We start from the raw sequence: 13,236 nt of genomic DNA on the forward strand, positions 1-13,236 counted from the left end.
GAGTATCCCTTACCAGCAAGTAGCAGCAAGGCCGTAAAAACTCTTAAAGCTTTTATCATCATATGAGGCCGCGTGAGGTGTTTCTCTTTTTCTTTATACCTCCCACTGTGCAAGCAAGAGGTCAAGTGAGAACAGCTCTATGCAGGAAATTAGGCAAGGGCACACTACACCCCACGTGCTGTGTGACTACGTGATGAACCATTCTGCACATGGGAGTGGGATTTCTATGCCTTACTCCCCTTTGCTTCATCTCAAAAGGATGTGGCTAAGCTGAGCCACTCACCTAGGTTCGCCTTGCAGTTAGTTACTGGGGAAGAAAAGGCACTTCCAGAGGGCAAATCTCCCATCTCTCTTGGATACATCTCTTACGAGAGGAAGGTGGTTTCCTGCTGTGGTGTTTTCTGTAGATAGAGCTAGAGATAGGCAGACAGATGGGCTAGAAGGGAGCTTGCACAATTGCTCAGACAAGCACAGCAGATCCCTCTCTGGCTACTACTCTGGACAGGCACAGGTCTCCACATCTGCCTGATCTGTGTAGATGTTTGGGTGCACCTCAAGAAGCTCTAAATGATTCTGTGCAAAGTGAATCAAATCCCAAATGTCAGGGAGGATGGTCTGCTTCACGGGGAAATGTGGCTGCATCTGGATTCAGTAAGATACATAAAACCACCAGGTTTATTGGTGATGGACAAGCTGAGCTGTGGGTGTAGACATAAGCGGTGTTTGAAAGCCACTCCAATGTATAGTTCTCATTGCAGGCTGGTCTTCTTGGAGTGGTCCCGCATTGCGCAGCTGCTTTCATCTGCAGCAGCGCTGGCGACCGTTGCTGCAGCTCCCTGCCCAGCGCTCCATGTGGAAGCAAAGCCTCCGGCAGTGGCCATGGTTATTCCAGCACTGCWGGCTGTCCGAAAAACCTCTGGCTGCACAGGGAAAAGAGACAGGAGATGTGGGAACCCATTCAGTGTGTCATCACTGCCTGAGCAATGAAACACTTGCAGTTGGCAACAAGGAAATTCAGTTGCCTTCATGGTAAAGGTCAGATGTGCTTGAGAGGAGCACCTCCTCCCACTAAGCGCTGAGTGTCTCTCAACAACCAGTCTAGATGAGATGGCAGATTTTGGGATGGCTGAGTCAGGTGAGATGGATCCCTTGGGTAAGATCAAAAGTTAGAAAAGGGTCTTTTTAGAGGCAAGTATTTTATTTATTACATAGTCATCTTAATTTTCTTAACTTGCTAAAAACTCAGTGTACTGTTTTTCTTTAACCATAGCAGGAAGATGAAGTTTGGGTTTTTTTTTTTTTTTGGAAGGTTCAAAGGCATAGCAGTGCAATATTAGTCACCATCAGTGGAGTGAGCAAACTCTTCTCTCTCCTACATTTGTCCCTAGGACTTGAGTTAACTAGAAAAGAACATAAATAAGCTGAGTAGAAAAGTCTCCTCTTGTTTGTCAGGGTTGATTCCCATTGTAGTTACACTACCATAGTCCTAATAACATCATAATGACCTTACAGCTGGATGACACCTAAATTCCCAATATATATGCAAGCAGCCAGTGAAAAAGCCATGACAAATGTGACATTTCTATTGAAACAGAACCCTAGAAGAAAAGAGACAGACCAAACAAAACTKCAACAACCTAACAGTCCTTCCTCCCACCTTTCCCCAAAGCTCATCCCCTATTACAGAATTAGTCTTTAGTTGCTTTATACAAAAGATACAGGTGTGCTATTCTTTGTCTAAATTTGGCCTAAAAAGCAGTCAGGCAAAGGTCATCATCTGCTTGTGTCTTATTTAATAGCTTGAGCCAGTTTAACTTGAATCTGGCTGCTAAGGTTAATCAGGCTGAATGGAGCTTAATTTTCTACCTGGCTTTGCAGCTCACTGACAATTTCTGTTCCCTGTAGTGCACATATGTCCTGTGACATGAAGTAGCAGCTGATGCACACCCCAAAATGCATTTGWTTCTGCCAGAAAGCGTGTACATAAGGTTTCTAAAACAACCCCCCCATCAACAGGAAAAGACTGCCAGGCAATATTGCACTGTCACCCTTGGTAGCCCCAAAGACTGTCCTCTAAACATGTTGACTGCAAAGGCCTTTAGAATTCAGGGGGTTCTCCTTGTTTTGGAGAAGAGACTTGCATCCTGGTCAGTGTCAGAGCTTGGGCTCCTGGCTCAGACTCAACATCTCTTTGTGGCTTTGGGGACAAGGGAGAGAAGGGGATATACTGTCTGGGAGCCTGGAAAACCTTCTCTTCCTGCCAAGGCTCTGCATCCAGGAACTCCTTAAAGACTACATTTCAGAAGGTATTTGTTCCTTGGAAGCAAGAGTCAGGTCAGCCTTGGCTTGACTTGAGGGCCCTGTCTTGTCCTTGCACACTTTAGGGTGGGAGTCTGTCTTGTCTCTTTTCCTCAGAAACCCCTGAAGTATTTTATCCTTACCGGGAACGTTCTGGACGAGGAGCATGACCATGATAGCAAAGAGCAGCTGGAGGATGCGCATGGCTGAGCCTTGATAGAAATTCCACCGTGAGGAGGAGCGAAGGGCCGTAAAGAGATGGGCAACAGGGAAATCCTGGATTTATAGGTCCCAAAGGTTGTGTAACGTTCCTGGAGTGGAGGGAACTTTGTCAATCTCAGATACATTTCAACATTCCAGCAAACAGTTGCGCTGGGATGTTCCCAATCTTAAATACACCGTGTTACAGGAAAAAAAAAAGCAAGGTTTTGTCAACAAATTGCACTGAACATTGAGGAGTCTGCTACTGGTTGCTACTGGAGGCAGGACATTGGGGCTGACCAGTCTGTCTGTTTTGGTGCTTGTAGGCTTGAGTGCATGATGTTAAAAGCCTGTCCAAGGTTTTTATTTCCAGCTCCCATTCTCTGTGCTTAGCCTTGACAAGCTCAAGCAAAAAAAAAAAAAAAAAAAAAAAAATCCAATATCTCCTCCTCAGCACACCCAAACATCACAAAGTAGGCTTAAAAATCATTAAAAATAAAAACTATGTTTGTATTTTCCAACTTCTGACTTGCCAAGAGATCATTTTCCAAGCTTTTATTTACAACTGTCAGGAAAAATGTAACTCAACATCTTGTTTATGTGTTTATTAAGTAGGAAAGTAGGGATACCTCCTAGCAATTATCACAAGCAGGAACTTTAGGAAAAACTTGTTTGTTACAGATCTCAAAAGAAAGCTGGCAAGCTCTGTGCTTTGTATTMGTTCTCCAGCTCAGTTCCAGGAAATCAGAAAAGGTGGGACCTGAGTTTAAATGTTGGAAGACAACACAAAACAAATAACAAATAGAAATCTCTCTCAAACAACAGTGAAACGTGCATGAGGAAATAGAAACCTAAAGATTTATTTTTACAGCAGCAAAGCAGCAAAGGACGTCATCACGTTTTTTGTTTTCCCATTGAAACTCACCTAGCTGGCCTTTTATTTGCAAGCTGGATGCCAGCCAGTACTGAAAAAAGTAAAGCCACTGGCCTTCAGGATGCTTGAACAGAGCAAGGATCAGCTTCATCAAACAGTGCAGATAAGGGGCCCTTCACCAGCTGGACTTTGGATCACAGGACGCTGAGCATTAAACAGGGTGTTGTGCACACAGTTAAACAGCACGTTGGGCACAGAGACAACACACAACTTAGGGAAAGAAGATGGGATCTTAACCCTATCTGTGGGCGGGACGGTTTCAAGGATGTATGTAGAGCCTCCTGTGTTTTGCCTACCTAGCAAAACCACTTTGTGTGGTTGGCAGAAGACCATAACCCACCACGTATTGCTGAGAATCTGCATGTTCAATGTGAGAGATGATGCATTGGGGGTGACTTGTTAACAGGGCATATCTTGCATGTTGGTTCTCATTGTGCTGTATCCAAGACGCTGTCTCATGTTTCAGTCTGCCCCGTCATGTCCAGGATATGGGGACGGGCAGCAGTCCTGCGGTACAACTCTAGCAGGGAGGACTGTACTGTGGGAGTCACTCATATGAGTGTCCTGCTGCAACCATGTGTCCTAGTGGGTCTGAACATGTCTGTGAAGGCAGCTGAATAYTCTCTAGAGACTAGGTCTAGAGCCAGGATTCCAGGTGCTGCTGATGGATAGCAAAAAGGCATGTTTTATCTCTAGCTCAGTTGCTCTCCCTTCCTGGGAACAGCAGCCATTGCTCAAAGGATGAGCTGCGTCTTAATCAGTGCAAATGCAGGCTGCACAGAGACAGACACAAAGATGGCCAGGGTGCATCCTGCACATCACTGCAACTCACAGAATCATACAATCAGTAAAGTTGGAAAGGACCTCTGGAGATCATCTAGTCCAACACCCCTGCTCAAGCAGGGTCACCTAGAGCATGTTAGACAGSGTTGCATCCAAGCGGGCCTTGAAGATCTSCAGAGAAGGAGACTCCACAACCTCTCTGGGMAACCTMKKCCAGTGCTCTGTCACTCTCACAGGGAAGAAATTCCTCCTCACGGTCAGGTGGAACTTCCTGTGCTTCAATTTTTGCCCATTACTTTTTGTCCTGTCACATGGGATGACTGAAAAGAGTTTGGCCTCATCCCCTTCACACCCTCCCTTCAGGTACTTGTACACATTGATCAGATCCCCCCTCAGTCTGCTCTTCCCCAGGCTGAACAGGCCCAGCTCTCRCAGCCGTTCCTCACAGGGCAGGTGCTCCAGCCCTCTGATCATCCTCGTAGCCCTACACTGGTCTCTCTCCAGCAGCTCCACATCTCTCTTGGACTGGGGAGCCCAGAGCTGGACACAGTACTCAAGATGAGGCCTCWGCAGGGCTGAGTAGAGGGGCAGGATCACCTCCCTCCACCTGCTGGCAACACTCTTCCTAATGCACCCCAGGAGACCATTGGCCTTCTTGGCCAMAAGGGCACATTGCTGGCTCATGGTCAACTTGTCATCCACCAGCAYTCCCAGGTCCTTCTCTGCAGAGCTGCTCCCCAGAAGGTCAGCCCCCACTTTGTACTGATGCCTAGGGTTATCTTTCCCTAGGTGCAGGACTCTGCACTTGCCCTTGTTGAACCGCATGAGGTTYCTCTCCGCCCAACTCTCCAGCCTGACCAGGTCTCTCTGAATGGCCACACAGCCCTCAGCTGTATCAGCCTCCTCCCAGCTTGGCATCATCAGCAAACTTGCTGAGGAGGCACTCTGTCCCCTCATCCAGGTCATTGATGAAGAAGTTGAACAGGATGGGACCCAGTMCTGAGCCCCGGGGGACGCCACTAGCCACCGGCCTCTARCTAGACTCCACACCACTGATGACGACCCTCTGAGCTCTGCCTTTCAGCCAGTTCTCAATCCACCTCACTGTCCGCTTGTCTAACCCACACTTCCTGAGCTTGCCTAGGAGGATGTTATGGGAGATAGTGTCAAAAGCCTTGCTGAAGTCAAGGTACACAACGTCCACTGCTCTCCCCTCCTCTACCCAGCCAGTCACTCCATTATAGAAGGCTATCAGATTGGTTAAGCAGGATTTCCCCTTGGTGAATCCATGCTGGCTACTCCTGATCATCTTCTTTTCCTCCACATGCCTGGAGATGACAYCCAGAATGAGCTGTTCCATCCCCTTTCCAGGGATGGASGTGAGGCTGACTGGCCTATAGTTACCTGGGTCTTCCTTTTTGCCCTTCTTGAAGACTGGAGTGACATTGGCAAATTTCCCTTCCAAGCACATGTCCAATCTCTCTTTGAAAGTGTTTACAAGTTTTACATGGTAATATTCTTTGACAAGATGTTCCACAGGTATGTTTCTACATAGAGGAACAACTTTCATTCCTTTAATGAGGATCCCCCTAGTTTCCCAATAGCTCTTGTGCAGGAAGAGCCTATAAACAGTCAGCCCCCCATTCACCCTCAGCACAATTCTGCAGGCTTTCATGATCCTCTAGACTTCTGTCATGTGCCCCTAAATCACTTGATGCCAGTGCTACTTTGAAAGAGATCCTCTGGAGTGAAGCTCTGCTCAGCATGCTCTGCTGTGCCTCCTCTCAACTTCTCAGAGTGCAAAAAGATCTCCTTCTCTATGGTGTGAATCTGCAAGTCTGTCCTTTCTCCCCAGTTTTTGCAAAATGCTGCTCTTTGGCTCATGGCAAACAGACACAGCACAATTCTTGTCTGCACAGTTAAACACTTCCCTCCCCTCCGTGGCTGCAGGGCCACATCCAGATGTCCATTACAAACGTTCTCTGGCATGTGCAAAGCTCCAAACTGTGCCAAACAATTGTCTGGGAAAGTGCTAGTTGCCCCAAGTCGAATCTGTGCCAGGGATAGTGCTAGTAATTCAATAGCATGGATGGGCATCTGCCAATATTTGAGCATGAGCCTCACAGTGTTTGACTTATTTGTGTAGATRCAGCCTCTGAGTCCAGACAATTTTAGCCTCCTAATATGCTCCTGTATCTGGGCTGTTGCAGGATGGCTGTTTCCTTCACTCAGCCTGACTAGTGGAAAGAGCAGCCACGTGCAAAGACTGAATATGAGACGCTTTCTCCTGAGCTGAAGGAAGAGTCACGCGTACAAGTAACTGCACTGCTTTTGCATGGGRTTGCTGCAGATGTAAGGGACAGCCTGAATGCAAGAGGTTTGTCCAAGATTATGAGAGCTCAGCTTCCTTGAAGAGGAGCTTGTTCGACCGTCATTCCRGTTCTGATCATACAGCTCAGCTTACGTTGGTGTTTATAGACCACAAGCAGAGGATTTCATTTTAGTCTGGCTATCTCTGCCAAACAAACACTGGCCTGTTGCCTGGGAACAGCAAACAAATTCCAGCGAGGGGGACATTCAGGTCTTGTTTTGATGAGCTAACATCTCTAGTTATTCATGAGGCTTGTGCTGATCAACAGACTAGACAGGAGGGCAGGTCTGTAGCCTGCCTGAATCCTTCGGTTGTCACTGTAGCTAAGAGAGCTGAAATGGCTACAGAGGTCCCAAATATATCTCCCAAAATGTCTGAATGTTTTTATGTCTCCTTCAGAAGCCAGCATAGGACAGCTGGGGTCATATTGTGGAACCTCTCTGTCTGTAGCCATATGAGATCTGATAGCTATGGGTAGCTAAAGTAAGGGATCTCCCAAGCCTKTCCTGCTAGTGTCATCTTCCTCATTTGATTTTTTCCAATTAAGTCAAGAAACTCAACTTAATCTCTTTTCAGAACAATCCTCTAATCTGTTTTAAATTCTCATCAGCCTACATCTCCTAAAGGATGATAGACTTCATCTTCTTATTTCTTCTACTCTTCTGGATTCCCCTTTAGCTTGTCTAACTGTCCACTCTATTTCTACATGCAATAATGTGAGTGCGGTGTCAAGAGGAGTTCAGAGTATCTCCACTGACTCCACTGGGGTTTGCACTTATGGAAATGGTGCAGAGCAGGCAKGGTTGGTTTGCTCTCCATGGAAAGAATTCCTCCAGATAGAGCATAGCATTAGGCTGGAGGTGTCCTTTGCTGAGTGCCTCTAATGAGAAATAGTCTCTAATGAGAAATATTTCTATGTCTACAAATTGAAAATGGGGGGGTGGGCGTGGTATCAAGGGRATGAGCCCAGGCTCTTTTCAGTGTTGCCATGAGACAGGAMAAGAGAAAATGGGCAYAAACTGAAACACAGGAAGTTCTGCCTGAATATAAAGAAGAACTTCTTTACTGTGAGAGTGACAGAGGACTGGAACRGGTTGCCCAGAGAGGTTGTGGAGTCTCCTTCTCTGGAGATATTCAAAACTTTCCTGGACGTGGTCCTGTGCAAGGTGCTCTAGGTGACCCTGCTTGAGCAGGAGGTTGGACTAGATAATCTCCAGAGGTCCCTTCCAACCTCAACCATTCTGTGATTCTGTGATTATTTGGCTTTTGGATATAAGGGGTGGAAGATGGTGTTTGAGTCTCGTCCCACGTCAAAGAAAACACACAAGTGAACAGACCTGGGTTGAGTGGAAGAGATTACCCAGCAAGAGTTGTCAAGCACTTCTTCCTCCCTAGGAATACATGATGCACCACCTTGAGCATAACTAATTTATCTCAACACTGCTTGTTTTTGCCTGGATTTCCATGGTTCCTATGGAAGCAGCATCCTCTATTATATAATTACACCAAAACATCTTATACTGCTATTATCCTATTGTTTCATTCAAGCAGCAGGTATTGACTTAGTGGATATAGCCTCTGCCTAAGAGAGGGGACTTATCTTAGGCAAATACAGAGCTACACAGGAGACACGGATTTGCTGAACAGAAAACATGGTCCTAACTAAGAACAGCTCCTCTTTGCCATGGAGAGGGAATAAGGATGAACAGTTTTTGAGGGAGACAGCTTGGGCAGCTGGCAAATGGAAACAAATCAAAACCTAGCCGAGAGCTCAGAGGACTGCAGCAAAACAGCAGTGATTGAAAAGTCAGAGTGAGAGCGGAGCAAAAGCCTGTTTCTTTCAGAGAGCAGGGACACCAGCTTTAAAAGAGCGGTTCTGGTAACTGGGCGCTGCACCCCAGAYTCCATGTGGGTTTCCGGGTCAAGAAACAACAGGAGACAGTAAACTCTATGTATCAAGAAGTACAGTTCTCTACCCTCCATATGTGTGCCTTCTCTCTCTTCTCCGTGTGTCAGAGTGAGTGATCAGGTAGCCAGAAGGGAAATCAGTTCATCTTGCTAATCTGGCAGAAATCATAATGGATTTTGTTCTTTTTCTTTTTCAGCCAGCTTGCTAAGCAAGGGAACACGTAACCAGGGGGATGTGGGACAGTGTCTTGCAGCAGCAGCTAGCACTTGCTGCCATGTTACTGCCAGAGGGACAATGTGAAACTGCCAGACAATTAGTTACACACAAATTGGTTGAGCATTTCCACCTTATCCCAATCAAAACTCAGCTGCCCAACAGGTTCAAAACACGTAGGGTGCAGAAGGTCCAACAACTGGCAGAGAGATTTACAAGATGAGCTGCATGAGCTCATATACTTCACTTTCTTAGGAAAGTAGCCTCTAAATGTAGTGGCTAACAGTCATCCAGATAAGAGGTGTGAATCATGAACTTTGTGGATGAATGTGAGAAATAAACTGTTTGATTTGGAAATGCTCCTTGATTTACAGGCCTGTCTGTGCTGAGTTCCTGTATCAACGTGCGTTGGAGAGCTAGCCTGGAGTCCTTACGATATGCGGAGGAATTTGGCTCTGGACTGAGGCCCATCTCTGTTTTCAGTCGCGGTTCCCAAGCCAACGGCCAGGTCTGTGTAATTAGGCTCTCCTGTCAGCTCATCTCGTGGCAGAGGATCTCCACTGAAGTGCTGCTATCTCCCTGTGTGCATTTGAGTCTCAGACTGTGCTGTGTGTGTGTTATGATAACCCAAAGAAAATAGCTGGGCTGCTCGTGGGCGGCCTCAGAATCATCCAGAGAATCAAGTTAGTCAAATGAGTTCATCTTTGAACCTCTCACGATGGGTCCTGACCCTAGTGAAGTCAATGGGAACTTTCCTGTTTGATTCACCAGAGAAAGAATTTCATCTCCTGGGGAGGACTTTTCCCTGGCTCTGACCAATGTGTGAGCTAATTGGCATAACTCTYTCATTAGATCATTGTTTTCTTGCTTATACAGATGTGATTGCCCTGGAGAGAGGTATTTTACTGGAATGGGGACACCAAGAGYAAACTGAGAAGTGGTGTAGGGGGCATCAAAAATCTTCAGGCTAAAAGATTAAAGGAGKAGAAAGAAAYGTAGTAGGGCTGACCAATTGGATTAGGCTGAGACATCGCATAGGCAGAAAGCTACTAGGAGCAAACRTGCTAATTACGTTGAGTTTATTGCCTGGTGATTGTAGAGAACAGAGAAGCACCAGAAATGCAGCCCAAGGATGAAGAGAGCAGGCTGTCAAGGGGAATATTTACACAGCCTTCATATGCTTCCCCTAGTTTAAAACAAATGACCCTGGGCTCTTCCTTCTTCTCGCTATGCTATGGAAGAAGAATGCACTGGGGACTGCCCTACGGGGCTTCGCATTGCCTGGTCTAGCTGTGGGAGGTATAACTGACTGACAGCACATTCACTGCTGCTATAAACCCTGCCCGTGGACGGGGTAGGTGTGGGTAAGCCCAAAAGTATGCATGTGGGGAATTCCTGCTCTCTCTCCATGTCTTAACCCTTCAGCCAGCCTTTCCAAGTGCCTGTAAGTATCTGGCACAKCCTGGGAAAGAAGAGTAGATATGTGCTCGGGGCCTGCCTGAGACTCATGGGCTACACCTGGCTTTACATCAAAACAGATAGCTTTTGGATCACAAATGATGGTAAAGAGGGCTCCTGCATTGCAACTGTTTTTCCTGGGAAGGGAAAGGAAGACACAGAGCCAACTCACTCTGCTGAGAAATGGATCGCTCTGTTCACTTCTGGTTAATGGCAGACAGCGCATCCCATCACCAGCAATTTTGCTGAGAGTAAGCAGGAGTCACAGAATGGCACTTGCTATTCTGATGAACTTCAGGTTTATTGCTTTCAGGTAAGGAGAAAGGCAATTTCTCATCTGGACATAACAAGTGCCAAAAGGGGCAATACATAAGCTAATGGAAGGCCCCAATTTCTTCCTGTTGCAGCATCTTCTGGAAAGTCACAACAAAAGCAAAAAGCAACATGTTCAAAAGTCCATCAGTAAATCCACAGCCTCTGATGATTGGAGCAAAAGTTGTCGCAGGGGAGCAACAGTCATAGAAAGACAAAACATTCCTTCTCAAGAGATAAATTCAGTTGCAGCCTGTTCCTTCTTAGAGGAGTCTGCAGATCCCATGTGCTGCAGTTTGCTCCTTYGGAAATCTTCAGCTCTTTACAGTAGTCAGTGACAAACTTTTACAACACAGAATGATAGGTTCAAAGCAGTAACTAGCCAGATATTCACCAGCAACGCAGTTTCCAACTCTGCACAAGCCCCCTTCGTGGTTACAGCTATCTGGTCCATGAGCATTTCCTGTACAAAGAARCAGCAAATTGGTAGATAAAATACATGGAGTTTTTCTGTTACAGTGTACGCTCTGGTTTCTTTTCTCAAATGGATATTATATATTTTAAAATAGCTTTATATATTTTTTTTTTTCAAAAAAAAAAAAAAAAAAAAAAAAAAAAAAAAAAAAAAACACACACTCCACCCCACCCCCCAACATTCAGACCCAGTCTCACTCAGCATTTTGTCATGCAATYATTTTTTCAGGATATTGTTAAAGACACTGGATGTCAGAACAGTTGTTCTCACCCTATCAAAGAAACAACTGCAGTCTGAGAAAAGGAAGAAACAGTTTTCCAGAACCTCTAAAAATGAGCACCAGAGCAGAGATAAAAGATATATCCTCTAAGGTTTGCCCAAACACTCTATTCCTAGATAGGCAGAGCAATGTCCCATTTTCACAGCTATTTCCCTCCTCATTCCTGCATTACTCCTAGGGGTGTAATTACACATTTTGTCAAAGTGCCCGACCCATTTTTTCATCCAGAAATCTAAGGACACCTCTCCCCCCCCCCCAGTACCTATAATACTTTGATTTGATTACTCAGCTGTGAAAACTTATTCCTATTCCTAGCTGCCTCTGTTTACCACCCTTGGCCTTCCTGTTCTTACCGTGAGTAGCCAGAGAGATGAAAATTAAAATGAACCAAAGGATCCTCATTGCTTTAGTTCTGCTGGAAAACAGCAAGGCTGAGAGTGAGATTTTGCAGAAGGCTCTGTATGCTGTTGGCATGTTACATAGCATCCTGGAAGAGGGAGGGTGCAGGCAGAAATTAGTTATAATCCAGTCTCCAGTGTAACATTCGCTGCTCAGAAATTCTGCTCTATGTCGTTCTGACCCAGTGCTGCCGTTCCAAACAATGTCGACTCGTTTCACGTTCACTGATTATCGGCTTCCCCGCTTCCTGTTCCTGGCAGTTGGCATTTTTGACTGGTAGATTGCCAACTGTAGACAGCTCAGTGGGCAGAGAGGTGCAGAAGATCCCTCTGCCCTTCACTTGCAGCCAGCAAAGTGCCTGGGGAGCTGATGAACCGAAGGGTGGCAACCTGCAGAGACAGACTCCCGAGGAGCTGCAGTGAGGAGAACCACACAGGCTAGGAGTGATTCATTTTTGCCTGAGCTTCTGTGAATTTTTCTTCCAGCTGAAACCTGGATCTGATTTTCCTGCCAAAAAGCCATTCTAGCTTTGGCTTCCAAGGAATTTGGGAGGCCTCATTCCTGAGCATGATGACCACACAGTGCTTCTTCACAACACTGGTGGAGGAGGTAGCCAGTGAGCTCAGCAGCACACCAGTGGGCAGTAATTATGTGATAAATATGTAGCTTTTGCTGTAAAATCAGSATCAGATATTCCAGCTACCCTCACTTGGCTGCTGTCCCTGTTGTTTGCTGATCCTTTAGCTGTGTTAATGCAGTTATTTCTGTGGATACTTCCTAAACTGGATAGCTGAAAGATCCAGGTGAAAAATTCCCTTCTTTCTGTAAAAAAGTTGTTCAAATGCACTTGATAAAGTCATTTGATCTTATAGATTTGCAGCCAGGAGGATCTTGATTCACAGGGGCATCTTGTGTTGCTTGAGATGCYTAGTCATTGGAGATAAGAGTGGCAGATAAGAGACTGGGCATCCCATTCTGTTAGCCAGGCATGACACCCTGGGTCAACTCAAGGTTCACCAGACGCCTATATGTGGGCAACTGAGTCTGACTTTAAAGMGAGGAAAATCAAAAGACAGAGATTTCCTTGCATGCTCTATAGCCTATCAAGTGAAATGTGTAGCACCGAGGGAGCCCATGTGGCTGCAAGAGAACTACTGCATCCCTCATTGCCCATCCAGCATCCTCCAGGCCCATGACCAGCTAGTCTGATGGGTCAGACATACAGACAGAGCAAAGGCAGTGGAGGTTTGTAACCCCATCACGAGAGGTCTGTACTCCTGGGATTATTGGCTCTGCCAACACCCCTGAAACAAATACTTCTTTTCAGGAGCTGAAGCTCAGAGGCCTTTGGTGGTACATAGGCACTTATAATCTGCCTTACTGAGGGAGACAAGGACTGTGGCTGCGTACATACTAGTGAATTAAACACAGCTAGATCACAACGCAAATGCTATCTAGATCTCAGCTGCCCACTCTGACAGAATTCAAGTCTGCATGCGGTCTGCGATCACCGGGTACCAACACGTGGCTAACCCAAACTGCAAGGTATTTTACATATTTCTAGCTTAGTTATGGCATTTACTACAAAGGCATATCAGGAGTG

General features: G+C 46.0%; 2 protein-coding genes across 2 annotated transcripts; both read right to left on the reverse strand.

Moving 5' to 3' along the window:
- Nucleotides 1–798: 798 nt before the first annotated feature.
- DEFB125 (defensin beta 125) lies at nt 799–2,502 on the reverse strand. Its single transcript, XM_085306524.1, has 2 exons — nt 2,442–2,502; nt 799–920 (listed from the first exon to the last, which is right to left on the reverse strand). Exons 1-2 carry the CDS (start codon nt 2,500–2,502, stop codon nt 799–801), a joined length of 183 nt encoding a protein of 60 aa, XP_085162650.1.
- Nucleotides 2,503–10,488: 7,986 nt separating this feature from the next.
- Nucleotides 10,489–11,996, reverse strand: LOC146595003 (gallinacin-12-like). Its single transcript, XM_085306525.1, has 2 exons — nt 11,588–11,996; nt 10,489–10,942 (listed from the first exon to the last, which is right to left on the reverse strand). Exons 1-2 carry the CDS (start codon nt 11,718–11,720, stop codon nt 10,794–10,796), a joined length of 282 nt encoding a protein of 93 aa, XP_085162651.1. The 5' UTR covers nt 11,721–11,996; the 3' UTR covers nt 10,489–10,793.
- Nucleotides 11,997–13,236: the final 1,240 nt, after the last annotated feature.

This window comes from Rhea americana, unplaced genomic scaffold (assembly GCF_003343005.1).
Source record: "Rhea americana isolate MKP2758 unplaced genomic scaffold, rheAme1 scaffold_240, whole genome shotgun sequence".
NCBI classification, from domain to species: Eukaryota; Metazoa; Chordata; class Aves; order Rheiformes; family Rheidae; genus Rhea; species Rhea americana.

Excerpts from the sequence above, each read along its gene's own strand:
- LOC146595003 (XM_085306525.1), bottom strand. The coding sequence starts at position 11,720 with ATGCTATGTAACATGCCAACAGCATACAGAGCCTTCTGCAAAATCTCA. Across the intron at positions 10,943-11,587 it reads CATCTCTCTGGCTACTCACG|GAAATGCTCATGGACCAGAT; the intron begins GTAAGAACAGGA and ends TTCTTTGTACAG.